At 41.9% G+C, this 26,504-nt stretch overlaps 1 protein-coding gene across 4 annotated transcripts in view; it reads right to left on the reverse strand.

Annotated features, from left to right (window-relative positions):
* The window catches only part of SRGAP2 (SLIT-ROBO Rho GTPase activating protein 2), a gene marked incomplete at both ends in the record, with an annotated part of 235,228 nt that overhangs the window by 65,401 nt on the left and 143,323 nt on the right, over positions 1-26,504 (reverse strand). For all 4 annotated transcript variants that reach the window (XM_079698757.1, XM_079698756.1, XM_079698755.1 and 1 more), the window contains 3 exons: positions 455-583; positions 1,156-1,371; positions 10,097-10,159. In XM_079698757.1, the coding sequence (XP_079554883.1) occupies positions 455-583; positions 1,156-1,371; positions 10,097-10,159 (408 nt within the window). The remainder of the gene's footprint in view (positions 1-454; positions 584-1,155; positions 1,372-10,096; positions 10,160-26,504) is intronic.

A 26,504-nucleotide genomic window follows, 5' to 3' on the forward strand; every position in this document is an offset into this window, starting at 1 on the left:
CTATATAAATATAAGGTATGACATTCTAACACTTTAGCTCTTGTCACTCACTTCTATGGGCAAGTACCTGATCTAAGGGAGTATTTCCTAGGAGACAGAAGCGCACAGTGGTTGTGAGCCTGGGTTTAGAAATCAGACCTAGGTACCACTTTTCCCTCTGTCACTTATTATCTGACTCTGGGTAAGTCATCTAAACTCTCTGAACTTTAATCTGTAACAGTGGAGGTAATAATGCCTTCCTCCCAGGATTCCAGTGAGGACTGAATGAAAAAAATTATGAACTGCTTTACCTGGTACCTGGTACATGACAAGCCCCTGAGGGATCATGGCTACCATCTTCATAATTGTTCTCAGAATGCTTTAAGATGCCTGAGTAACAGAACTAGGGGACTCCTGACCAGATCTTCGAATCCAGGAAAGAGGTGCCCTCGTACCCTTGGCTTTCAGCACTTACATCAATAAGGTCAGACAGGTCGTGGATGTAGTACTTGAAGACAGATGCATTGGTTGCTTCCAAAGCCAGTAAGTACTCATTCCGGGCTTTAATGGCCTTCAGCTTATTCTCTGTATACTTGGCTTGGCGCTGAAAAGGAAACAAAAGTTCAATTTTACTTTTTTTTTTCTTTTTTAAAGAGGGGAGATTGTTCTCTAAAAGATGAAAGTACAGCACATTCGAGAACCACAACTGTGCTGCTACTCCCTATGCGCATCTGCCTTAAATTGGGTTCTAATTCTGTTTAATGAGATTCAAGGGCATAATGTAGATCAATCCAGGAAAGGTTAATGAGGCTCCCTACTTTAGATGCGTGCCCCACTTTGGTTCTATCTGTAAATTCCATTCTCCATCCTTACACCACGACCCTGAAGGAGGTGTCACTATATCTGCCTCCGAACACCTGACATCTGAAGCCAAACCCTACAGTTCCCCTCCCAGGCTTAGGAAAGGCAACTACTGTTTCTTGTTTGTCTGCTACAGATGCCCACGTTCTTCCAATACCTAGGATTTCTTCCAGGGCAGACAGCAAGGTCATTAGGCGCTAAAGGAAACCAGAGCTTCCTTGTTCTGCTCTCCACAGGGCTTAGTGGAAAATTCCCATCAGTCCTGACTTCCAGAATGTTCCTCCCCAGCCCCTACAGTTGCCAGAGCCTACACACCTTCTCCTTCATCTTCTCGATCTTCTTCACTGAGCTCCTCCGGACATGCTTCTCCTCAATGCGGACGTTGGATGTGGAGTCAGGGGAGCGTGGGGTCTGCCGGTCCTCCTGCTTCACGGATTTTCCAATTTGCTTCTCCTCCTGCTTCTCGGCCTCCTTTAGCTTGCTCTGAGCACTGATGCTGTCGGCATTGTACATGTGATATGTCTTCATGACCTGTAAGACACCACCCACCCCCACCCCTAGAGGTCAAGCCAATGGGGTCAATTCTCTGTTTTACAGGCTAAGAGACTCAGCTGGACCTCTCCCCCATGAAGCAATATCCTCATATCCTTAAGGGCAAAATTCATACGGTTTGGTTCAGCAAACTTTCTATATGAACGACCACCCCAAAGCACAGGAAAGCAGTATTTGAACTGAGCCAACATGTCTTATTATTAAAATGATTTTACGTCTTCCACCCGTGATCATTTACTTCTATTTATTAACATTTATAAGCATTTCTATTTTATATAGAAATGTAATAGTAGTAATTTATAGTAGTAATAATAGTATAGTATAGTAATAGTATACTATAGTATACTATAGTAATATACTATATTACTAATGTAGTAATAGTATACTATAGTATAGTAATAGTATACTACTATTACTAATAGTAATAGTAGTAATAATAGTAATTTCCATCAGTTAGTCATCTCACAAGACTAAGATGGGAAACACCACCACTCAGACCCCAGGAGCAAAGCCTTCCTGGGCTGTTTGGGACCCTGAAGAGGGCAGCACAGCCTGTGGAGTAGCCTATACTTTGGGGACTTTCACATAAAATGGGGAAGAGGAAGAGCTCCAAACTCGCTTTCTACTGGCCTCACGTCCTAGGGATCTGTCTGTCGGCTTTATCCAGATCAAACACCCTCTCTCACAGCAGCAGCAAGAACAAGGGCAGCTACCATTTACTGAGCACTTAGTATGTTCCTGGCTGTGTGCCAAGTGCTACACACACATTTTCTCATTTCATTCTTGTAGCAATCCTGTGATCTAGACAACAACCCCATGAAGATGGTAAACCTGCAGAAAATTTCACGTAAGAGCCTAAGAAGGAACAAAATCCACATCAAATGAAACTGGAGTTGCCACAGGAAGGAAGTAGTATCAAAGGAGAGGACACAATTTTCAAATTTTCCTTCAAAGCAACTGTCTGGGAGTCTAGTCCCTTTTCCTAATGAGGAGGCTGGAAAGCCTGGGACCTACGTTCATTTCCTCCCAAACGTACTACTTCCAGCCACCAGGTGCCTGCTCCTTCCTGCTGGAGCTCTCTGTTTCCACACAGGGAGCCTCTTCTTCTATCTGGAAATTAAAAATGCTTGATTACAAACCAAGCAAGCTGAAGTTCAAGAGTGCTGACATTTTGATGCCATAAGAGGGAGAATTAGAGAGTGTAGGGGTTGGGGTGTATGTGTGTGTGTGTGGCGGTGGGGGGAGTGACTGAACAACAGAGGAGAGCCAGGGTGTAATACTAATAATAATCTCTATCAGTACACCCTGTGTGTCAGGGGTCTTATGTACGTCACCTCATTTAATGTTCACAACAAGTCCGAAGGACATGCTATTATTTCCACTTTTAAAGATGAGGAAGCTGAGGGACTCCTCTGGTGGCACAGTGGTTAAGAATTTAAGAATCCACCTGCCAATGCAGGGGACACGGGTTCGAGCCCTGGTCCAGGAAGATCCCACATGCCACAGAGCAACTAACCCCGTGCGCCATAACTACTGAGCCTGCGCTCCAGAGCCCGCAAGCCACAACTGTTGAAGCCCGCGCACCTAGAGTCCGTGCTCCACAACAAGAGAAGCCACCGCAATGAGAAGCCCGTGCACTGCAACGAAGAGTAGCCCCCACTTGCTGCAGCTAGAGAAAGCCCATGTGCAGCAACGAAGACCCAACAGAGCCAAAAATAAATTTAAAAATTAAAAAAACAATATAAAGATGAGGAAGCTGAGACTCAAAGAGATTAACTATCACACCCAAGGTCACACAGCTAGTAAATGAATCAGAATCAGGATTTTATTTATTTTTGTCTGTGTTGGGTCTTCAGAATCAGGATTCAAACCCAGGATTGTCAGACCACAAAGTCCACATTCTTAGCCACTAAGCACCAGTGTCTCTCCTCTGCCTATGTCTACGGCTGGATTAGTTGGGAGGAAAGGCTAAATTTAGTCAAGAGAGGCTTAAAAAGAGAATCTGGTTTCATTTATAAATGTGAGTTAGAGCAGTAGGCTCAAATGGGGGCTAATTTGGCCCCCGGAGGACCAATGCCTGGAGACATTTTTGACTGTCACAACATTATCTGTCCCCAAATGCCCATGGTTCTGAGGCTGAGAAATCCTGGGTTAGAGGGATTTTGTGGGTATGTTCCTCTCTTAGCTGGAGGTGGAGGAAAGAGTAAACAATACTGGGACACTGACAAAGTCAAAGTACTTTAGACTTTAAATAATAATAATGCAGAAGGTTTTAAATCAGCTTCACCTTATTCTGAACCTGACATAATTTCCCATAAGTATAAGACCTACTCTGTATATTCTATACACAGGAGGAGCAATATTTAACAACTGACAGCATTAAAAACTTTCCTAAGTAATTCAGTCTTTCCAGATTGACTAAAAAGCAAGAAAGAGGCATCTGTTATCTTGGCAGAAGAAGGGCAGATAGGAGGCTCCTTTTTCTCTTTTGACCTGAATGTGACCAAGGGATTCAAAAGTTTGAGTGAACAGTTACAAAAGTGAGTTGATTTTAAGAAAGTGATTTTTTATTCCATGAAGATGCATAATAAATAAAGAAGAAACATTATGAATGAACATGAGAGACAAAAAAAAGGGGTCAAAGGAATAGTGTCAACAGGACAATAAATGAAGTAATAAAAATCAACAATTTATATTACTCCTTTCCCCTAAAGAACTTGCTTTAAAAGAGTAAAACACTACCTCATCTAAGAAACTATAAATTCCTAAGGGTAAGCACCACTTCTTTTGTGTTTTCCTTTCTGCTTCACGGTTAAGAAATATATACACAGTGGTAGTTTTACAATCAATGTGGTTGCCCAAATGACTTAATGACACTGAATCTCTCCTCTTTGCAGATACAGAAGCATAACTAGTGTCTTTCAACTCAAGGGAAAACTAGGTATCCTGAGGCTGAAGCTTGAATAATTGATGTCAAAACAAGTGGAGAAATAGGGAAGTCAAGATAGGAGTTGGAGAAATATATATAGTGAGGCAAAACAAACTAGGGGAAAAACTCAGAAGTCTAAATTTGCAGTTCTACAAAGGAATTCACTCTACTTTGAAAAACTAAATATTGAATTCATGCCTTTAGCTCTGTTCCTTCCCCAAGCCACACTAGAATAATAGAAAAGAGGTTTTTTATTATTATTTTTTAGGTATAAACAGAGAAAAACAAAAAGAATGAAAGCAGAAGATGAAAAGGGGAGAGGCAAGTAGTAACTGACATACTGAATCCTAAACCAAAAGTAGGGAGAGGCAAGAAGCAACCAGTAAATCACAGAAGCCCTGAGAGGAGTCGGTGGCAGTGGGATGAAGGTGGAGCTAAAAACAAGGGAAACTATCGAGCACCTGAGAACAGTTAGACTCCCAGACCCCATCCCCTCCTCCTCTGTGGTGGAAGACTAGAGGTTTATTTTCTCTGGCTTGGGGACACCAGGCTCAGCTGAGGATAGGGGTACTGAACTTAAAACAGGAAAATTCTATGCTGAATGTTGAGATGGCCAGGCCTCTTCATGACTCAGCCCCCAGACATAGGCAGGAGATCAGAAGAGCCTTATCTGAGGAATTTGCCCATCTGATATAAAAGATCTACAAATACTGATATCAGGGCTTCCCCATGGACACAGTGCAGTCAGATCACCCTAAAGTAAAGACCACAGTTGACACAAAACTTCCAAGCAGATTTTTAGTGTCTCACTTTAAAATATGAGCAGGCAGCAAAAATTACCAAACATTTAAGGAAAATATCTAATGTGAAAGACCAAGACCAAAGCAAACAATTGAGAGTTAACAGAAAGTACACAGTAAGAAGAAAACTTCAAAAATAATCCATCAGTAATATCTCCAGAGAGATCAATGAGAAATGAAAAGACACTGCATCATGAAACAAGAGCAGGATGCAGCAAAAAAGGAATATTTAGAGAACAAAAAAGAGCTCTTGGCGATTAAGACTCAATTCAAATATCTCTCCAAGGAGCCTGACTTCATGCCCTTCTTCTGTGTAGACATGTGAAAGATTCATCACCTCGTATTTTACTCACTGCTTTGCTTTTCTGTCTCTTCTATTAAAACTAATGCCTTGAGTTCAGGGACATCTCTTACGTGTCTTTGTATCTTGTCTTTGTATCCTTAGTGCCGAGTGCTGAAGACAAACAGGCAGGCAGAGTGGGGGGACTATTAACTGACATTGTTTCAAGGGAGCAGGTGCTAAATTCCAGTCTGAAGTGGCTCTGCAGACAGCTGCTGCACCAAATCAAGGGGACATATATTCACGGGGAGGACAGAAGCTTGAAACCTCTGGGGCAACAACAGCTCCAGTGTCCCAACACCTTTTCTTTCTTTCTCAATTCTAGGGCTTCCTTGGCTCTTCCTACTCAGCCAGTCCACGTGGCTCAGTGCCCCCACCTTCAATCCTTTCTATGGGACCTTGCTGGGCTTTTCCAGATACAGCCTCTGAGTATAACTGAGGCAGAGAATTCCAGAGTTCTTTGGGAAGCAGTGTGCTCTGACTTCAAAGGCATTCCTGATTCATCAGTCAGGAAATGAAAACCACTTATGCCATGGCCTGTAAACTAGCCAGCCCATTAGGGGGTAAAAAGCACGTGGAGGAGAATGCTCACTGGGATTGCTCTCTGAGAGCAGCTGTGGCAAGCGGCCCCTGGCACAGAGCGCCAAGTCAGGAAAATCAAAGGCCTTTCAGGCAGATAAAAGGAAGGTACAGAGAGGCAGCTGGCCCCTTATGGTGAGAGTCTGGGCCTCTCGCCCAAAGGCATCTTTATTTGGGAACACCTGGATCCTGCCCCTTGGATCATCAAGGTTCAAAAATACCTAAATTAGGGCTTCCCTGGTGGCGCAGTGGTTGAGAGTCCGCCTGCCGATGCAGGGGACACGGGTTCGTACCCCGGTCCTGGAAGATCCCACATGCCGCGGAGCGGCTGGGCCCGTGAGCCATGGCCGTTGAGCCTGCGCGTCCGGAGCCTGTGCTCCGCAGCGGGGGGTGGCCACAGCAGTGAGAGGCCTGCGTACCTCAAAAAAAAAAAAAAAACAAAAAACCTAAATTATCAACCCGTAGGTGATCAGTTTCCCAAAAAGAGGTATTTGTGGGCATTAAGGGCAGATACAAGGTAAGAAGAGCACTGAATACGGTGGGTCTTTACATCCTTGATTTCCTTTATCCCATGCCCACAAATAACTTCTATTGCTTATAGAGGCCCTTACTGAAGATCAAATAAGGGGAAAGTTCCTTATAAGAAGTCCTCCTGGGCCTCCCTGGTGGTGCAGTGATTAAGAATGTGCCTGCCAATGCAGGGGACACGGGTTTGAGTCCTGGTCCAGGAGGATCCCACATGCCGCGGAGCACCTAAGTCCGTGCGCCACAACTACTGAGCCCGCGCTCTAGAGCCCATGAGCCACAACTACTGAGTCCATGTGCCACAACTACTGAAGCCCACGTGCCCTAGAGCCCACGCTCTGCAACAAGAGAAGCCACCTCAGTGAGAAGCCCACGCACTGCAACGAAGAGTAGCCCCTGCTCGCCGCAACTAGAGAAAGCCCACATGCAGCAAGAGAGACCCAACGCAGCCAAAAATAAATAAATAAAATAAATTTATTAAAAAAAAAAGAAAGAAAAGAAGTCCTCCCTTGTTCCCTTCTTAACTCCTCTTAGAGAGGCAGAGACACAGAGAGAGTATATGCAGCAAGTATCTCCTCAAAGCCAGCATACAATAGTCCCAAGTTCCTACTTGATGAAACCACTGTCCTATATAGGGTGACCGATCATCCTGGCTTACTCAGGACTTTCCTAGGCTCAGCACTGAAAGTCTCATGTCTCAGGAAAGCCTTCAGTTCCAGGTAAAACAAGATAGTCAGTCACCCTAATGCCATGGTGCCTTTCTCAGACTAGTCCTACACTTATCTCACCCTCCAGAAGAAACAACTCATCATTCTATTCTCTGAGCTTTCTAATGGCCTACAGAATCTGAAAACTCATCTGACCCTTAACTATAGTCTGATATTTCATGAAGCATGACTCCCCCAAACTCCCCACCCCCAAGGAAATGGAGACACCAGCACATGGAGTATGTGGAGAGCGGGCTCAACAGAGGTCGGGAGCATCCCCCAAGATCATATACCTGGTGGAGACTGGGTAGAATCTGGGTTGCCTAATTCAGGAGATTCTAGTCATTAGACCAGGGTTTGTCAATCTTAGTACTACTGACATTTTAAGCCAGACAGTTCTTTGTTGTGAGGGCTGTCCTGTGCATGATAAGATTTCAGTTGCACTCTGACCTCCAGCACCCTCTGCTCCAGCTGTGACAGTCACAAACATCTGCAGACATTTCCAAGTGTCCCCCTGCATGAAAAAATCCCCCTGCTTGAGAATCACTGCACCAGACTGTTCTGCCTTCTCTGGAACTTTCCAGTGTTCTCTACTTTTTTCTCTTCCCATTGCCTACCAGAGGAAAATGTCAAATTTTTGTTTGGATAGATTCTAAGAGTGTGTACTAATTCACCTAATGAAAGGGGACACCAAGCCCAGCCAATTCTTTTTTTTTTTTTTTTTGCGGTACGCGGGCCTCTCACTGTTGTGGCCTCTCCCGTTGCGGAGCACAGGCTCCGGATGCGCAGGCTCAGCGGCCATGACTCACGGGCCCAGCCGCTCCGCGGCATATGGGATCCTCCCAGACCGGGGCACGAACCCGTATCCCCTGCATCGGCAGGCGGACTCTCAACCACTGCGCCACCAGGGAGGCCCAAGCCCAGCCAATTCTTGGTTTGCACACTAATGGGAAGACTTTATGCTCTGCGTGGACTATGGCCTCATGGTGGCCAGTGAAGTCCTGGGCAAATTTGGATGGCCTGAAGACTATAGCCCAAGGTGCCAGCTCGGCCCTCCTTAGAGCAGTGAGTTCCAAGGTTTTTTCTCACTCCAACACATATTATGCCGTTTCACTTATTTATTTATTTATTTATTTTAAAATCAGCATATTAGGAGACTTAGAATTCTGAGGAAAGCTAACAGATCCCTAGATGCTGCTCTTCCTCTGCTGCCTCAAGTCCCACTGCAGACGTGGCACACTGGATTTATACTGGTTTGCAGTTTGCTGATTACCCACCTGACTCTTCCCCAGAAAGGGCAACAGCAGAGGCCCAAGATGCTTATGGGAAAACAAAAGGATTCATATAATGACTACATGCATCATTTTCTATCTTAGTGAATTATTTGCCAGGAGAAAGGAGTAGTAGCTCTTCTTCGTGCCTAGAAGGTGCTCTAAAAATAAATAAAGAGCAGAAGTAAAGCATTTAAAAGACCAGAGGGTTCAGGAAACTCATCCAGTCTGAAAAAGGTTCACGTCAACAGGTTCCTATTTTTAAACAGCCTTAGCTTCATTTGAAAGAAATGAAAACTTGGGAACTGAACCAAAGGGAACCATCTATCTACTTGGCTTCAGAGCAGAAGAGTAACAGAGTATAAATTGCAAACAAACTGAGCATCACTGGAGACAAAGCTGATGACCACTCTACCCTATTTACTTGCTTAACAGTTGCCATGACAAAGTGGCCACACCTAGGCTTTTGGATCAAGAACATGGAATTCTCTGATCCCAAATGCCTGTGATACATGTCGCCACTGCCTGTCTTCCTGTGAATTTAAAAAAAGAAAGAAAGGAAGGAAGGGAGGGAGGGAGAGAGAGAGGGAGAGAGAGAAAGAAAGAAAGAAAGAAAAGAAAGAAAGAAAGAAAGAAAGAAAAAGAAAAAATGCAGTGAATAAGCAAGTAAACACAGGAAATCAATTTCACCTCCAAAACAGGATGGGGCAATCCTGGAGAATGACACAAAGGCCTGGCACAGCCCAACTGGAGAAGGGGGCCCTGAAAGGCTTTAGCTGCACAATAGGAATATTCCCTATAGGGCAGCAGGCATTTCCTTGGTGTGCGTGTTTGTTTTAATTATAATTAACGAAACACGGCTTGGGGAGAAACAGCCCCCACCACCTCCCAGTGCATGAAGAAACGCGCATCAGCCACAGGCATCATGTGCCTGAAGCGCCAGTCACTTCAGAACAAATTGTGTTTTCTTCTCCAAACCCAAAGCCTGGCCCTTCACTGGTGGAGGTGTGGCCTTTATAAAGCCCCAGAGAGTCGATACAAAGCTCTCTCTGCATGAACTGGTCCCTTATGTTAAGGGCATTTAGGACTCTGCGTCCCTATAGAGCACTCGTTCTAGTCTCAAACCAGATCAATCCAAGAACTGATGCAAAACTTTGAACAATAGGTTCTTTCCAATAGGGCAAGTATCATTCATGGAGCAATGCAAGCTATGTTCCTTGCCATTAGGTTCGGGGGTCCCTGGTTTGCTGTTAATGAGGATCAGTTGTGCTGGTGACCTAGGCCTTGGCTGGTCTCTGGTGATAATGCCCCCAAAGAAGCCAGAGTCAGCTTGCACAGCTGAAGAGAGATCTTATTTTGAGAAAGTGTCTTTGGGCTCATTCCAGTTTGAAAATAAGAGTGTGAAAAAAGAGATGGGTGAAGTCATCCCTAGTGGGGACCATGCACTGTCCTCAACCTCAGCTCAGTTCTGTTGCTGACGTGAGTATGGCCACAAGCTGCCAAATGCTGCTTCCCTCTGCTTGTGAAAGAGCCAAGCAACCCAGCTGATTTACCGAGTAGAGCTCATTCAGGACCTTCATCAAATCATCTTGGAGCTGCTGGCCGACTTCTTTACTCTGCAAAGAAAGAGGAATGAAGGTTAATTGGGAAACAGAAGGAGGGAGGAGGGGGCAACAAAGGCAAGGGCAGCACGGGCTCTACAAATAACACAGACTCAATTAAGGCCCATTATTTAACCCAGCAAATCAGATAACCACTCTGATCAGACCAAATTATGGTCAGATTACTAAAAGAGTTTTAATAAAATGAAACGTGCCCCTTCTAGAGCCTAGCAAAGGAAATTGTGTGGAGGGAAAATGGGTTGTAGCCTTTGATTTTTCAATTGGTCCCCGAAGAGCAGGCCTGAAAGCCACAACCCACGTGGCAACCGTTGTTAGGTGGGATGAGCTTTCTTGAATCCTTGCAGTCAGGCTTTCCTGAGAATTGTGGAGGAAAGTAAGATGTGAAATAGGATGAGATAGGCATGCGTATATAAACATCCAAGGACTTCAGAGTACCTGACCAAATAGGAACCTCCAAGCAAGAAGAAATTATACCTCTTACTTGCTTTATTTCTACCTCAAACTCCCAGGGCAGTGGTACCTCAATCATGACTGGTTGCTAATGTTACTTGATACTGATGATATACGTTAAGGGGCCTCCAACAGGTTAATCTTAAGGAGTGGTGGCTCTCAGGTTCTTCGCTGCTGCTGCCCAGGGCTGGCATCTAACTACATGCGGAGAAGGGTAGAAATAGAGAAGAATAAGGAAGCAGGAAGGAAATGAGTCACGCCTTTGATACTGAGTGTTTTATGCCAAGCCCACGAGAGCAGGACATAAAACTGATTGGCATCACTGGGTCACTGAGAGGGGAAACCTTTGTTTTATCTTCTGCCAGCTCCTTCCAGTTCTTTCCTACTAAAAATCAGATACCAACAATGCCCTTCTAACAGAAGGTATAATACTACCTACCCCCTGGTACAGCTCAGCTCCCAGGCAAAGAAAGGAAGATGTCCTGCATGTCAGAAACATAATCATTTAAGATCTTGCTTTTTTTTTTTTAAGATATATGACTTTAAAAATACTTTTTTTCTGATTACAAAAGGAATATATGTTTATTGTAATAAATAAGAAAACTGTAGAAAACCTCAAAAAAGAAAAAGCAACCCTTAATTCCTACCCCTAAGAAATCACCACTCTAGACTGTTATACATTTTTCTCTCTACGATTTTTATAGAATTGGGATTGCATTATACACACTGTAACTTATCCACTTAGACATATGTTGTGAATATTTCCCTACATATTATTCTTCTATAGTATTATAATAGATTATATTGATGTAGTTCCTATAGTCTTGGACATTTACTTTGCTTACAATTTTTTGTACTAAAACATGCTGTATTTAATTACTTTGTATATAATCTATGCACACACCTGTCATTATTTTCCCCTAGAAGTAACATTGCTGAGTCAAAGACTTCTAACTTATACCATTAAATTGCCCTTGGAAAAAACTGTACCCATTTAAAATACCAATAGAAGCATATAAGAATGTTTTTTACCTATTTTTGTCTTGAAAATTTGATATGGTATCCTCTTTTAATTTGCAGTCCTTTAATTCTAGTGAGCCTAAATTTTTTTTTACATGTTTAGCAGTCATTTTCACTCTTCCTTTATGCTTCGCCATTTTTCTATTAAGGAATTAATTATGGAATATAACATATGTGTGACCCTTGTTGTGAGCAGACATGAATTTTTACACCTGGTAGTGTGGAGAGGGATGGAGGGAGCCCTGAATTGGCAATCACAAGACTCTTCTATTTCCAGCTCCTCCACTATCAGGAAAATAGCTTTGGACAACCTGGTCCATCTCTCTGGACCTCTGTTTTCTTTTCCATAAAATGAAAGTCTTTGGCTTAAACATTCCTAAGGTCTTTTCCAACCTCTGCCATTCTATAATTCTTTGCCATCCTTTGCCTGGCTTCTTGAGTCCACATTAGATTCCAACACCCCCACTTCAGTGTACGGGGGGTTGGCCTTCCTCCACAGAGCACAAGATAATCAGCAGGTTCTCCTCAGGGACCAAGATGCTCTACAGGGCTTCCCTGGTGGCACAGTGGTTGAGAATCTGCCTGCCAATTCAGGGGACACGGGTTCGAGCCCTGGTCTGGGAAGATCCCACATGCCGCAGAGCAACGGCCCGTGAGCCACAACTACTGAGCCTGCGCGTCTGGAGCTTGTGCTCCACAACAAGAGAGGCCACGACAGTGAGAGGCCCGCGCACCGCGATGAAGAGTGGCCCCCGCTTGCCGCAACTAGAAGAAAGCCCTCGCACAGAAACCAAGACCCAACACAGCCAAAAACAAACAAACAAATAAATAAATAAATAAAATTAAAAAAAAAAAAAGATGCTCTACAAAATGGATGGCTTCAGGAGTATCTTGCTAGCCTTAAATTTACTATTCCCAAATGACTCTCATTCAATGCCCTCAACCGCTGGAAGAAGCCGTAAGAGGAAACGCCTTTTTCCAGGATCTCACATACCAACCTCTCCTTCCCATTGTGAGGAGAGCTGAGCTCCATTGAAGCAGCAGAGGCCCAAGGAGTTGAAGTGAGGCAAAATGACTCACCAACCAGCCACAGATCAGCAACAAGGCCAGGAAGTGACCAAGAGTATCATTTCCAAACACCCTGCCCTCCTGCCTCCAGGCCAACTCCCCCTGCCAGCCTCCCAGCCTCCCTTACACCTCCTGGTGTTTAGATGGCAGAGGTTACAGGAGAAAGCTCCCATTCCTCTACCCTGCTGCTTACCCATGACTTAAATAACCTAGTCCCCAGAGGAGGTGGGAAGGAGAGGAGGAGAAAAAGCATAACCAATAAAACAGCAATTAAGCCCGGCAGATGTTTCCTTTCCTGTACTGATTAGTTGGAAAAGGACAACTCAACTACTATCCCTGTTTATTTGAACAGGCTGCTGAAGTGATTCTGACTTACTCTCCCCCTGGCTGCGGGCTGGGCTGGGAACACACGTGCTGTTAGCCAGGTTACAGTTATGATAAAGTCCCCAGCAATTGGGAGAAATTCTGACTCGAGGAGAGAGGCAGGAAATAGCCTGTACCTCTCCTTGCGCAGACGATAAAAGGCCACCGTTCTCTATTTCAGAAACCTTAACTGTGTGCCTCTGGGGGCAAGCGTGGCCCCAGCGATCCCAAAAGGGCTGCTGTGCTGGCGGCTGCTGTGGAGCAGTTGTCAGAGCTGGGACACTACAAGGGGGACCCACCCAAAGACAAGGAAGACATTTATTCCTGGAAACAACAGGACCTGATGAGGCCGAGTCCATGACAATGCAGACTGTGGAGCCTTTCCGTTTCCTATAAAAAACAGCAAGGGATTTCTAGGCAGGGAAGAGAAAGAGAATTTACAGAGCAGTCTTTGTGCCCTATCATACAGCCTGCATCTCTTTTCTTTAAAATTTCTTGGAAGAGAATGAGTCATCTAAACATCGCAGGAAACCAAATAGAAGTCGAGGGAAAAAATTACTTTGGGCAAAATTTTTCTCTTAAATGTTCGCATAGTAATCTTTGCCTGGAAAAAAAAAAGAAGAAGAGATGCCTAAATTTAGACCAGAGATGTGGCACAGTGAATGCTGGTTCTCTGGGATAGGAAGTGCCATGGTGTGCTCAGGAGGGAGCTTTTATTTTGAAACTCACCACAACTGTCTGGCCAGTGTGTTTCACAGGCCCCCACTCTGCCTGCTGCCGGGGCGGGGCTGATTGGAAGGCAGTGAGATTGTAACATCTCCTGCCAGCTGTGTGCTTACAAAATGGGCAGGGAATCCTCTTTTCCAACAGATAACAGCACTGGCCAACAGAAACGAAACACACAGCCTCATTTCCCAAAGACCATCAAGTCCTGAAACCTCCTCACTCACAGAAAGGATGCAGCAGCAGAAACGTAAGGACGCATGAGGTTCTGTGGTCTGGGCTGCCAGGACACTGGTCACTCAACTTTGGAGCAATACATTTCCTGAGCTTGGATGGGTTTGTCTATGAGCATTTCCCAAAGAACACTGATTATGAAAGGGGTTTCAAACCAGTGCTCATCAGGGAGATTACCTACTACCTGATTCTCTATGTACTTAGCTCAGCACTAGTATGCTTTCCAAGTTGGGGAGGAGGGGCTGTTGTTTACTGGCTATCTATACTACAAAGCTCTATTATCTGACAGGCACAAAATTACCCCTTATTTGTATGAAAAAAAAAAAAAAAAAAGAGGAAGGCATGTCTCTGCCATGTGGTGAGAGCTAATTTCAGCCCCGTCCCAAGGCTGAGCCCGTCAGCAGGTAGAAACAGTAGGATCATTTAGTTCTCTGCCGATTAGCCTGTGTCAGCAGATTTCCAAAAAGGAATCCAATTTTCAAGGGCATATATCTCCCTCCACCAGTGCTACACCCCCCTCCCTACCCCAAAGATACTTCTGAGACCAACTGTTAAAAAGACCTAAAAAAATGTAAAATTGAATTTACATTTACAGGTTTCAGAGGAAAGAGACATGAACCCTATACGAAGCTCTGACAGCAGGAGAAGTGCCACCAGATGTAGAGTGACAGTTTCAGGGGCACTGGCTCACCACTTCAAAGTGGCCAAGTTTCAAGAGCTGGAGCTTTGCCTGAAATGCTTTTGGTGGGGAGGACAGGGCTAAAAGGAGTGGCTGTGTGGCAGCAGGGCTAGTGCTAGGTGATGGTGGGCACTGTGTCTGGCCCCTCCCCAACCCAGCTCAGCCCATCAAACTAGGTGGTACAGGATGCAGCAGTGAGGGTGCAGGGTGTGGTGATCCTGCAGGTCAGAGCTCAGGAGTGATTTCTAGATTTCCCTATGGCCACAATACTTGTATCTATGCGGGAGGACTCTTTCTATTCAGCTTTCACTCATTGATTAAGATAACACATGGTGGCTCTAGCAAGGCTGTGCTCCGGTTATGCTCTGGGGAGCCCACGGTAGCATAAAATACAAATATACTGAATTGCAAGACACTTATAGAGAGGTAGGCTGGGAGCTGCCACGAAATAGACACTTGAAGTGCTTTTACCTTCTGAAGATAGGGTAGAACAGGATTTCAAAAAATACACTTTAAAAATTGTAATCCAGTATAACATGTGTGTGTCTACAGTAAAAGTACTTTTTATGTGCAGTGCATTCTGATTTTTCCTATTCTTTTCTCCTCTTCAATTTTTTTAATGTTAGTCATAATTCACTAAATTCATTTTACAACTAATCAATGAGTCATTATACACAGGTTTAAAAACACTAAACACACTACTTGGGGCATAGATAAAGAAAATAGTGGATTAAGGACTGAAGCCCACCAACCAAGACAAGTGCTAAGTAACTTGGCTCTCAAGGTGGTTAACCGCATGTTTTGAAGCAGGTTCAATTACTAGATCCTGGCAAAGGGGGAAATGCTGGATTTTTAAGGAGTGATCAATAAAGAGTCCACTGGCAAATACTTATAGAGCACCTATTATGTGTCAAGTACTTGTGGTTTAACTGGAAATATAGTAGTATACAAAACAGTTTAAAAGTTTACAGTCTACTGAGAAAGATGGACATTAAGCTGATATCTGAGCCTATCAGAATGCAACTCCTCCAGTCTCAAAAGCATTACTAGAAATGGAATTTCTTAAGTTAGTTTTCTAGTTCAAGATGAATTTTTTTCTATCTCAGCCAAGAGGTTTCCACACTAAACTCCAGAGCAAGCTAGATATTGAATCTAGCTTGCCAGAAACAGAAATGTGATTTCAAAAAATCTTGCTATTACATAGCAAATCCCTTCTTTGAATTTGCCTTTCTAAGTTACTAACAGATATTTCAGGTTGTAAAGATACTGCTTCAGTATAAGTGACTCCCAAAGCAGTCACATTTCATTTTTAAAGAGTCTCTTGAGCTTCTCAGCACCATACAAACTAAAAAACTCACCAGGTGCTCCTTCACTCAGAAGTGAATGGGTGTAGTTAAATTGTCTCAGTAACAAGAGTCATATTTTAAGAGAATAAAAGAAAATGTCAGAAACCTGACACAGTCTGAGACCCAATACCCATCTCAGAATTTATCTTTTGAAACACAACTGGTTTCTCAATTCGATTCCTGTTTAATTATCTAAAAAACTTAATTTAAAAAAATCCCAAAGCTACTAAAATATGAAACCATCTAAAACTAATGAAAGAGACAGATTATAACTTTTAAAACCATATTTCTTAAGTGCCCAGCCCACTGCTTTGTACACAGCAGCCAGTAAGGTAACCAGTTGTTGAATCAATCAGGTAAATTTTTAGACTTAAACATTATGCTTTCACATAATCACAAGAATAAAACAATATAGTTGTGTTTACTTCATGTAGATTACTGGAAGTGGAAACTCCATCAGAAGTTATCCACATGAACTCCCTCAGGTTACAGTTCACAGATGAGCCCAAAAAGTTGAAATGACTTTTCCGGGGTCGCACAGCTATCCAGTATCCTGTCTGGGACCATATGCAGTATTCAAAGAGGGTGAAACATGCAGGCACTAGAGCAGGATTTGACTCCTGCTTCTACTTCCCATTTGTATGACCTTGGGTAAATTGTTTAACCACTCTATGCCTCAGCTTCCACATCTGTAAAATAGGACAATAATGAGATAATCCATGTAAAGTGCTTAAGGTAGAATCTAGCACTTAGTATGCTCAATAAATATTAGCTTTTTTTTTTTTTTGCGGTACGCGGGCCTCTCACTGCTGTGGCTTCTCCCGTTGCGGAGCACAGGCTCTGGACGCGCAAGCTCCGCGGCGTGTGGGATCTTCCCGGACCGAGGCACGAACCCGTGTCCCCTGCATCGGCAGGCGGGCTCTCAACCACTGTGCCACCAGGGAAGCCCCTGTTAGCTATTATTAATATTAGAATCCAGCCCTCTTAACACCCACTTGAAAGCTCTTTTCCACCAATGTGCTGCCTCCTGATGTACCCCCAAAACATGTAATGATCATGATATGTGGAATTGGGAAGGCTCCCAGAAGCTAATCCCCAGGCAGAACTGCAGCTAAATCCCTCCAGTGGAGGGGCTCTACCACAGGGAAGAAGAATCTTTGGTTTTCCTCATGCTGCTGATGCACAATCTATTCCCCTCCCCAGTTTCAGTAAGAACCAAAGTAATAATAACTCTATAAGAAATATGAAGTTTTCCTAAGGGGGAAGGGTAGGTGTTTAGCAAAAAGAAAGAAGTTGGCGGGGGGTGTGGGGCAGTGGCTGTAGAAGCAAAATAAAAAGAATAGATTTACTTTCTATCTCTCTAGGTAGATTAAACAGGAAAGATCCTTCTCAGATGCACAACCGGGACTTGGTTCAATTGGGGTCATAAATTAAATGTCCAAAGGTAGGAGCTCCCTACTGTCTAGGTCAGAGAAGACAAAGAATGCCCATTACTAAGTTCTGGTTTAATGAAATCCAAGAGCTTTCTCCTCTAGGGCACTTGTTTCTGAAAGCGATTTCCTTAAGGCTTTCCCAGAAGTTCTGGAATGTATGAGTAGTCAGACTTAATAACCCACAGTAATGCTAGTGGGCCCTGGGAGAAAATCCATTCTTTGCCATGACAGTGAATGCTATGGATTCAATTTCTACCTCCTGTGGACGCTTACTATGCTCTGTTACAACTGACCAGAGCCTCTTTTCAGGGAAACATATGATTTGGACAAGGCTGAGTCCCACTGGACTGGGGCAGGGGTGGGGTGGGGGTAGGGGGACAGGAAGAGGCTGAAGGTCCTCTGCTCTCCCAAGACCTCAGATGGCAGAGTCTAAAGCAAAGACCTATAACAATCTGAATGTCCCCCCATAGTTGTTTCAATCTCTTGGAATGGACTATTCTAATACTAAAAAATAAGCTGAAAGCAACATCCCTTAAAAGGAGACAATCAAGTCTGAGGCTTCATTTCTTAAACCACCACTATGATGCTTCTCTTGGCAAATTTCCATCTTTAACTCTTCTGGATAATGATTTCAGTGGGAGTGTAATAATGTCTTTAGGCCCTGATCTCCAGTGCCGAAGGATTTCTTGAGGTCGTGTTGAAGATGAGTGAACACCCCATCTCCCAGTCAGGACACTAAAGGCATAGAAATGGTGTCTTGATGACCATGGCATCCTTGGGTAGACTGGGACACAGGGGACAAAAGACACAAAGACAAACAGGCAACATGAGAGCACAAATCTCTCAGCAGCTGTAAAATGGACTCTAGAGGAAAAATAATCAATGGGCAAGAAAGAAAGAAAGAAAAAAAAAGCCAGAATGATACGGTGGATGTAAGCATAAGCCCATCTACAGTAAGGAATTCCAGGAGCTGGGTGATGGGAAGAATACCACTGTGGCTCCCACTTGACTGCGAGGAGGCTGGAAGCATAGGAGTTAACAGAGCTCATCTGAAAGCTGGCAGCATGAACACGGCATGGGAGGCGGCCTGGTAGGAAGTAAAATAGTCAGCAGCACCCATACAGGAAATGCCTGGGGTGCTGGGAAAATCGCTGATTAGATACTTTAAAGAGGAACCTGGCAGCAAAGTCAGTTCATTGAGGGATCTGTGTAGTTCTTCTACTTTTGGAGTTGTCTTAGAATCCCACCGTCCAGAGAAAAGGAGGAGCAGAGGGTTTAATTATGGAAAGAGCATCTTGATACTTCAGGTGCCAGAGTTGGACCAGAGAGGAGCAAAAAAGCCAACTCTGGGAGATAAATAGAGTTCTTCACTGGCAGAAGATTAGAATGCATTTCCTTGGGGCTGGGGTGGAGCTCTGAGTCTGGACAGCTTTCTTCAGTGACAGTGGTGGTCTGTACCCTTTCATCTTTGTCCACACTGTGTCCACATGCGCAGCCACTCCTGTCAGTCCACGGACAGTTAAAAAAATCTACGTCCTTGGAGAAGGGCACCTTCCCTCATCCCCAGTGAAAAATCAGTGAATTGTGAGAAGGAGGATGTCCAGAGTTTGCAACTGATGATTTCCATTCCCCAGCTCTAAGTGCTTCAATTTTTCCTCTTCACTTCAGGCTTTATAAATTTTCCAGATCCACCAATAGAACGTGTATCTGACTGCAGTTGCCAGGCATAGGGCCCATATATGTCATTTAGGCCAGGTTTGTTCATTGTTTTTCAAATCTTCTTTATCTTTACGGATTTTTGTGTGTGTGTGTGTGTGTATGTGTGTTTTGTCTATTTGTTTGATTATTCGCTAAGTCAGGTGTATTAAACCTCCCACTGGGGTTGATGATTTGTCTATTTCTCCTTTTAATTCCATCCATTTTTGATTTATATGTTTTAAGTTTGCATTATTAAGTATATAATTCTTCCTGGTAACTTGAATCTTTAATTATTATGAAATATCCTTCTTTATCTCTAATAATACTTTTTGCATTAAAATCTATCTTGTCTGATTTTATCAGAACTATCTTTTCCCATCATTTTGCTTTAACTCTTTCTATATCCTTATATTTAACTCTGTCTATATCCTTATATTTAAGGTGTGGCTTTTCATGCTTCAGTTTTGTTTATTTAAAATCTGTTTTTTAATTTTGCATGAGTCTATTTACAGTCATTGTAATTACTGATACATTTAGGTTTAAATCCACCAACCAGCTGTATGCTATTTGTTCTATTTTCTCTCATTTTTTACCTTCTTTTTTCCTTCTAATTAAAAAAATTCAGTAAAAGTCACTCTTGGTTTATTCTCTGTGCTTTGACACGTTTGTGTACGTTTGTACACAAATGTACAAAGTGGGTAACCACCACCACAGTTAAGACATAGAACAGTTCCATCACCCACCAAAAAATTCACTCATGCTGCCCCTTTATGGTCAAACTCTCCTCTACCCTTAATCCCTGGAAGCCACTGCTGTGTTCTATATTCCTATAGTTTTCTCTTTACCAGAATCTTTCTTACCATCTTTTGGCTAGTTTTTATTTATCAAGTTTCCCCCTCTCTTAGATTGGTAGAGATACTATTTCTTTAGTGATAACCCTAAATTATAACATACATCCTTGACTTGCCAAAGTCTAATATAAATTAATACTCTTACCACTTCCAGGACAATACCTTTAAACCTATTTCCCCATCTCTGCCTGGGCACAGACTCTATTGTTGCCATTTACATTAATTTTATGTATGTTTAAAACCCTGCAAGAAATTATTTTTTTAAAGTCAATATTCATTTAGATGTATACTTTTTGTTTCTCTTCACTTTTTCCTGCATCTCCAAGCTTCTATCTGGGATTTATTTTATTTCTGCCTAAAGAATACCATTCAGTATTTCTTTTAGTGCAAGTTCTGCTGATGATAAGTTATACTCGATTTTTCTTGTCTGAAACTGTCTAGTTCACCTTCATTTTTGAAGGTTATTTTTTTCAGCATCGTTCTACTGTCTTTTCTTCTATTGTTTCTGTTGTGAAGTCAGCTGTCAGCTTTGCTGTCTCTCCTTTGAAGGTAATATGCCTTTCCACCCCCCCCCCTTTGGCTGTTTTTAAGATTTATCTCTGTCATAGTTTTCAGCAACTTTACTATAATGTGCCTACATGTAATTTTCTTTGTATTTATCCTGCTTGGGGTTCATGATCCTTCTGCAATCTGTGACTTGATGTCTCTTCTTAGGTTGGGACAACTCATAGCTTTTATCTCTTCAAATATTGCTTCTACCCCATTCTCTCTGTTCTCTTCTTCTGGAACTTCAAATGTATGCATATTAGCCCTATTTATCATATCCCACAAGTCTCCTATGCTCTTTTTTTGTTTTGTTTTGATTTTGGTATTTTCTATCCTTTTTCTCTTTCTAAGCTTCCATATGCATATTTTTCTGACCTATCTTCCAATTCATTAATTCTTTTCTCTTTTAAAAAATTTATTATTTATTTATTTATTTATTTATTGGCCGCGTCGGGTCTTAGTTGCGGCATGCGGGATCTTGGTTGAGGCATGTGGGATCTTTCATTGCGGCGCGTGGGCTTCTCTCTAGTTGTGGCATGCAGGTTTTCTCTTCTCTAGTTGTGGCGTGCAGGTTCCAGAGTGCGTGGGCTGTGTAGTTTGCAGCACACAGGCTCTCTAGTTGAGATGTGCGAGCTCAGTAGTTGTGGCGCGTGGGTGCCCGCAGCCTGTGGGATCCTAGTTCCCTGACCAGGGATCAAACCCATGCCCCCTGCATTGTAAGGTGGATTCTCTACCACTGGACCACCAGGGAAGTCCCCAATTCATTGATTCTTTAGTCAGCTTTGTCTAACCTGCTATTTAATCCACATTGAGCTCTTTATTTTAGTTACTATATTTTTCAGTACTAAAATTTCTGTTTGATTCTTCTTTTTTTTAACATTGAGATAAAACTCACAGACCATAAATTCACCATTTTAAAGTGTATGATTCAGTGGTTTTAGTATATTCACAAGGTTGTGCAACAGTCACCACTATTTAATTCCAGAACATTTCATCACCAAAAAAAGAAGGCTCTCACCTGTTATTAATCACTCTCTTCCCTGAGCCCTTCCTCCAACTCCTGGCAACCATTAAGCTACATTCTGTCTCTATGCATTTGCCCATTCTGGATATTTCCTATAAATGGAATCATACAATATGTGTTTTTAAGGTTCATCTATGTTGTAGGATATATCAGTACTTTCTTCCTTTTTATGGCTGAGTACTATTCCATTGTATGGATACGCCACATTTTGTTTACCTGTTAATTAGTTGATGAACATTTGGATTGTTTCCAAATGTTCATCAACTGCTTATTATGAATAATGCTGTTATGAACATTCATGTACAAGTTTCTGTGTGGGCATGTTTTCAGATATCTTGAGTATACATCTAGGAGTGGAATTGCTTGGTCATAGGGTAACTCTATGCTTAAGTTTTTGCATAAGTTTTGCTTAAGTTTTTGAGGAATTGCCAATCTGTTTTTCATAGCATCTGCACCATTTTATAATCCCACCAGCAATGTATGAGGGTTCCAAGTTCTCCACATCATTGCCAACACTTATTCTTTTCTTATTTTTATTTTTGAATTATAGCCATCCTGGTGGGTGTGAAGTGGGATTTCACTGTCGTTTTGACTTGCAGTTCCCTAATGACTAACAGTGTTGACCATCTTTTCATGCACCTCTTGGCTATTTGTATACCTTCTTTGGAGAAATGTCTATGCAAGCTTTTTGCCTTTTTAAAGATTGGGTTGTTTCTCTCTTTACTGTTGAGTTGTAAGAGTTCTTTATATATTCTGGATACTAGATCCTTATCAGACATATGATTTGAAAATATTTTCTCCCATTCTATAGGTTGTCTTTTCATTTTTTTGACGGTGTCCTTTGAAGCACAAAAGTTTATAATTTTGATGAACTTCAATTTATGTACTTTTTCCTTTTGGTGCTTATGTTTGATGTCATATCTAAAAAACCATTACCTAATCCCAGGTCACAAAGATTTATGCCTACGTTTTCTTCTAAAAGTTTTAGCTCTTACATTTATACCTTCAATCTATTTTGAGTTGTTTGATTCTTTTTTATAATTTTCCAGTTTTTTGTTATTATTTGTTTTCATAAACATAGTTAATTTAAAGTTTGTCTGATAACCATTATACGGACCTCCTGTAGGTCTATTGTTTTTCTTACTAGCATTGCATATACAAAACAATGAGAGATATTAGGCCTAGGATGACAGCACTGTCCACTAGAGAGGATTTAAATTTGCTTATAGCCACTAGATAGCTTAGATCAACTTAATCCAATTAGAGATTAAGATAATTTGAAGCTAGGTTTCAGTCCCTGTGAGCCTGCTAAAGTCTGTTTCTGGTTCACTGTTACTACTAAATTATATCCCTGCGGGGTTCCAAAGCCTGGGGAAGTTTGCCAGGGCTCCCCTTCCTCAGCCTGAATTCCAATTTTTGTCCTGTTAGCCCTATAAGGCTATTAAAAGCTCTGCTTGGCTTCTCTTCTAGAATAACAGATGCCTCTTAGGCAAAAGCAGCTTCAAAGAAGCAGAAGGGCCAGTCTGAGTTACCTAAACTGCCATTTCTAGTAGCAAAACTCAAAGTTTAAACTTTGAAGACAGACATTATCTTTATGTGTAACTCTCACCAGGTCCAGTGCAATGTTGGATACCTAATAAGTATGCTTTGTATGAAAGAAAGAATGGATACTGGTGAAAGTGAAGGCTTACCACATTTACGTTTTAAAGTTGTTCATTTCCCAGGATATGGTAACCAAAATACTCTGGTAAAACAAGAGAGAAGCAAGCTTGAGGTTTTAAATATGGTTCTTCATTACTTCCTTAGAGGCTTTTCAAAAACCACAATCCATCAAAGGATAGGAGAGGGATGAATCCACCTCATATAAAGGGCATATTTGAAATTAGCTGTAGTGATTGAGAATCCAGATTTAAATCTCAGGCATTCTCTGGTAACCCAAAGTCCACCAAATGGAGGAACTCCCCATGAAGTTCCGAAAATGAGCACATATAAAAGACTTATATGGGGCCATTTGGGGCTTGAAGAGGTCTGGCCATCTAGTTCCTGGGACATATGTGAAAATAGCTCCACCAACTATGAAAAGGAATTCCTGAATTCCTTAACAGCACACTGGCCTTTCTTAAGTGACACTAGAATAAAAACAGGAAAAAGTAATCATTGACTTCTAATTCTCTAATAAGTGGCCATATGCTGCTGATTTTTCCTTTACGATATATGTAACATCTGTCTCCTTTTCATTCCTCCTGCCACTGCTACCACATTGTGGGCCCTTATTACCCTGCCCCTGGATTAGAGGCCCAGTCTTTCTGAAATAGCAGCTCTATTATATCATTTTCCTATGAATAAATCTTCCTTGGTTCCCAAGTGCTCTCCTCATAAATACTCTGGTTTAGCCAAACTATTTTACTCACCACCCTCTGAAGAGTCCTCACACATTCCTGCGCTCTCTTTTGTCCTGAAATCTGTTCTTTCCATATGGAATGTCCTTCCACTCTAACTCCCCCTCCACACTCATGAACTCCTCACTTTTCCATCTCTAATTATGAAATCATTTTCATTCATGAACTCCTCACTTTTCCATCTCTAATTATGAAATCATTTTCATTTTCAAATTTCACCTGTCTACTTACTGTATGTAAAGCATTTACTGTAGCTGGCACAGGATAAATCTTCAATATATATTCTTAAAAGAAAACCGAGTGTGTGTGTGGGTGGGGATATAATTTTCAATCAATGGTGATATGGAAATTGCATGTCTACTTTTCAAAAAATTAAATTGTGTCCTACCTCACATTATATATAAAAATTGATTTCATGGAGATGGCTTAAAGACTATAATGTGAAAGACAAAACTATAAGAAGATAATACAATGGAATATCTTCAAGACCTTAGGGCAGGAAAGGCTTTCTTAAATATGGCAGAAAAAGCACTAACCGTAAAGAAAAACGAATGTAACTACATTAAAATGAAGAACTTTTACTAACCAATAGAAAATATGAAAAGGAAAAGACAAGACATAGTGTAGGAGAATATATGTCTAGCTATATAACCAATAAAAGGATTAATATTCCAGATAGGCACTTCATAAAAGAATATATTTAAATGGTCAATAAAAATAAGAAAAGGCCCTCAAACTCATTAGTAATCAGATTGTTGCAAATTAAAACCAATATGACAATAGCTAAAATTAAAAGTAAAACTACAGCTAAAGTTAAAAATCTGACCATACTAAACATTGGCAAGGATGTAGAGGAATGAAACTCTCATACATTGCTGGTGGGGGTGAAAATTACTAATAACTACTTTGGGAAATAGTTTAGCATTATAAAAAAGAAGATATGCCTATTTTTTAAACCAGCAATTCCACTACTTGGTATACACCCTAGAAATCTCAGCATATGTACACCAGTATGCACATACAAGAATGTTCACCATAGCATAGTTTGCATTAGTCCCAACTGAAAATAACCTAAATGCCCATTGATAACAAAATGGATAAGTAAATTGTTGTGAATTCATAAATGGAACCCTACAGCAATGAAAATAAACAAGGTACAGCTATATGCAACAGCATGATGACTCTTACAAACTGTGGCAAGCAAAAGTAACAAGACACAAAGGGATGCATACAGTATAATTCCACTTATGTAAAGTTCAGAAACAGGCAAAATTAAATTATGCTGTTTAAAGGTGAATACCTAGAGGCTATAATTTAAGAAAAGCAAGAAAATAATTATCACAATTACTGTGGGAGGAATAGAGAGAGCTGTGACTGGGGAAGAGTATAGCAGGGACTTTTGAGGTGTTGATAAGGTTATGTATTGACCTGTGTGGTTAGTTACTTTGGTGTTTGCTTTATAATTACTCATTTACTATACACATATATTTTACATACTTTTCTATATCTATATTTCAAATTTAAAAACTGAAAAACGAAGAGTTCCATGATTGATTGGTGATATCTATCACAAATGTAGGAATGAAGTTTTTGCTGATACACATTGGTTCACAGGCCTTCCTTCAACAACCAAGCTGAATATGAGCTCCTCCTTTACTGCTTGTCCCATATTCTCTAGCAATTATTATCAATGTCATTTATTGGACACATCATATCTACAATGCCTTGATTAAAGCTATTTATGCAAATGTCTTCTTCCCTTTCAACTATAGCATAAGCTTCTGAAGGATCTGGACTATTTCTTGCAATTAGTAATTAATAAAAAGAGTTAATTGTAGCTTACATTTACCTAGTGCTTAGTGTGAGTTAACCATTTATAGGCATAACCTTATTTAATCTTTGTAATGACTCTATGAGATATTTGTTATTATCTCCATCTTATAGATACTAAATCTTGCAGAGGTTATTTGTCCATGGGAACAGCTATGAAATGGTAGAGTCAGAATGTGAACCCACAAATTCCTGTTCAATGCTATTTTGTCAGATTTGTATTTTCCTCATCTTGTACAATGCCTTGCATAGAGTAAGCACCCAATAATTATTTATTAAGTGAACATGAGAGGATGAAGGGCTGTAAGCTTTCATAGCAAGAAAGAGAGGGATGGGCTTCCCTGGTGGCGCAGTGGTTGGGAATCTGCCTGCTAATGCAGGGGACGCGGGTTCGAGCCCTGGTCTGGGAGGATCCCACATGCCGCGGAGCAACTGGGCCCGTGAGCCACAACTACTGAGCCTGCGCGCCTGGACCTGTGCTCCGCAACGGGAGAGGCCGCGACGGTGAGAGGCCCGCGCACGGCGATGAAGAGTGGCCCCCGTTTGCCACAACTGGAGAGAGCCCTCGCACAGAAACGAAGACCCGGCACAGCCAAAAATAAATGAATTAATTAATAAACTCCTACCCCCAACACCTAAAAAAAAAAAAAGAAAGAGAGGGATAGTACAAAAGAA

The sequence above is a fragment of the Hyperoodon ampullatus genome (genome assembly GCF_949752795.1).
Source record: "Hyperoodon ampullatus genome assembly, chromosome: 2".
NCBI classification, from domain to species: Eukaryota; Metazoa; Chordata; class Mammalia; order Artiodactyla; family Ziphiidae; genus Hyperoodon; species Hyperoodon ampullatus.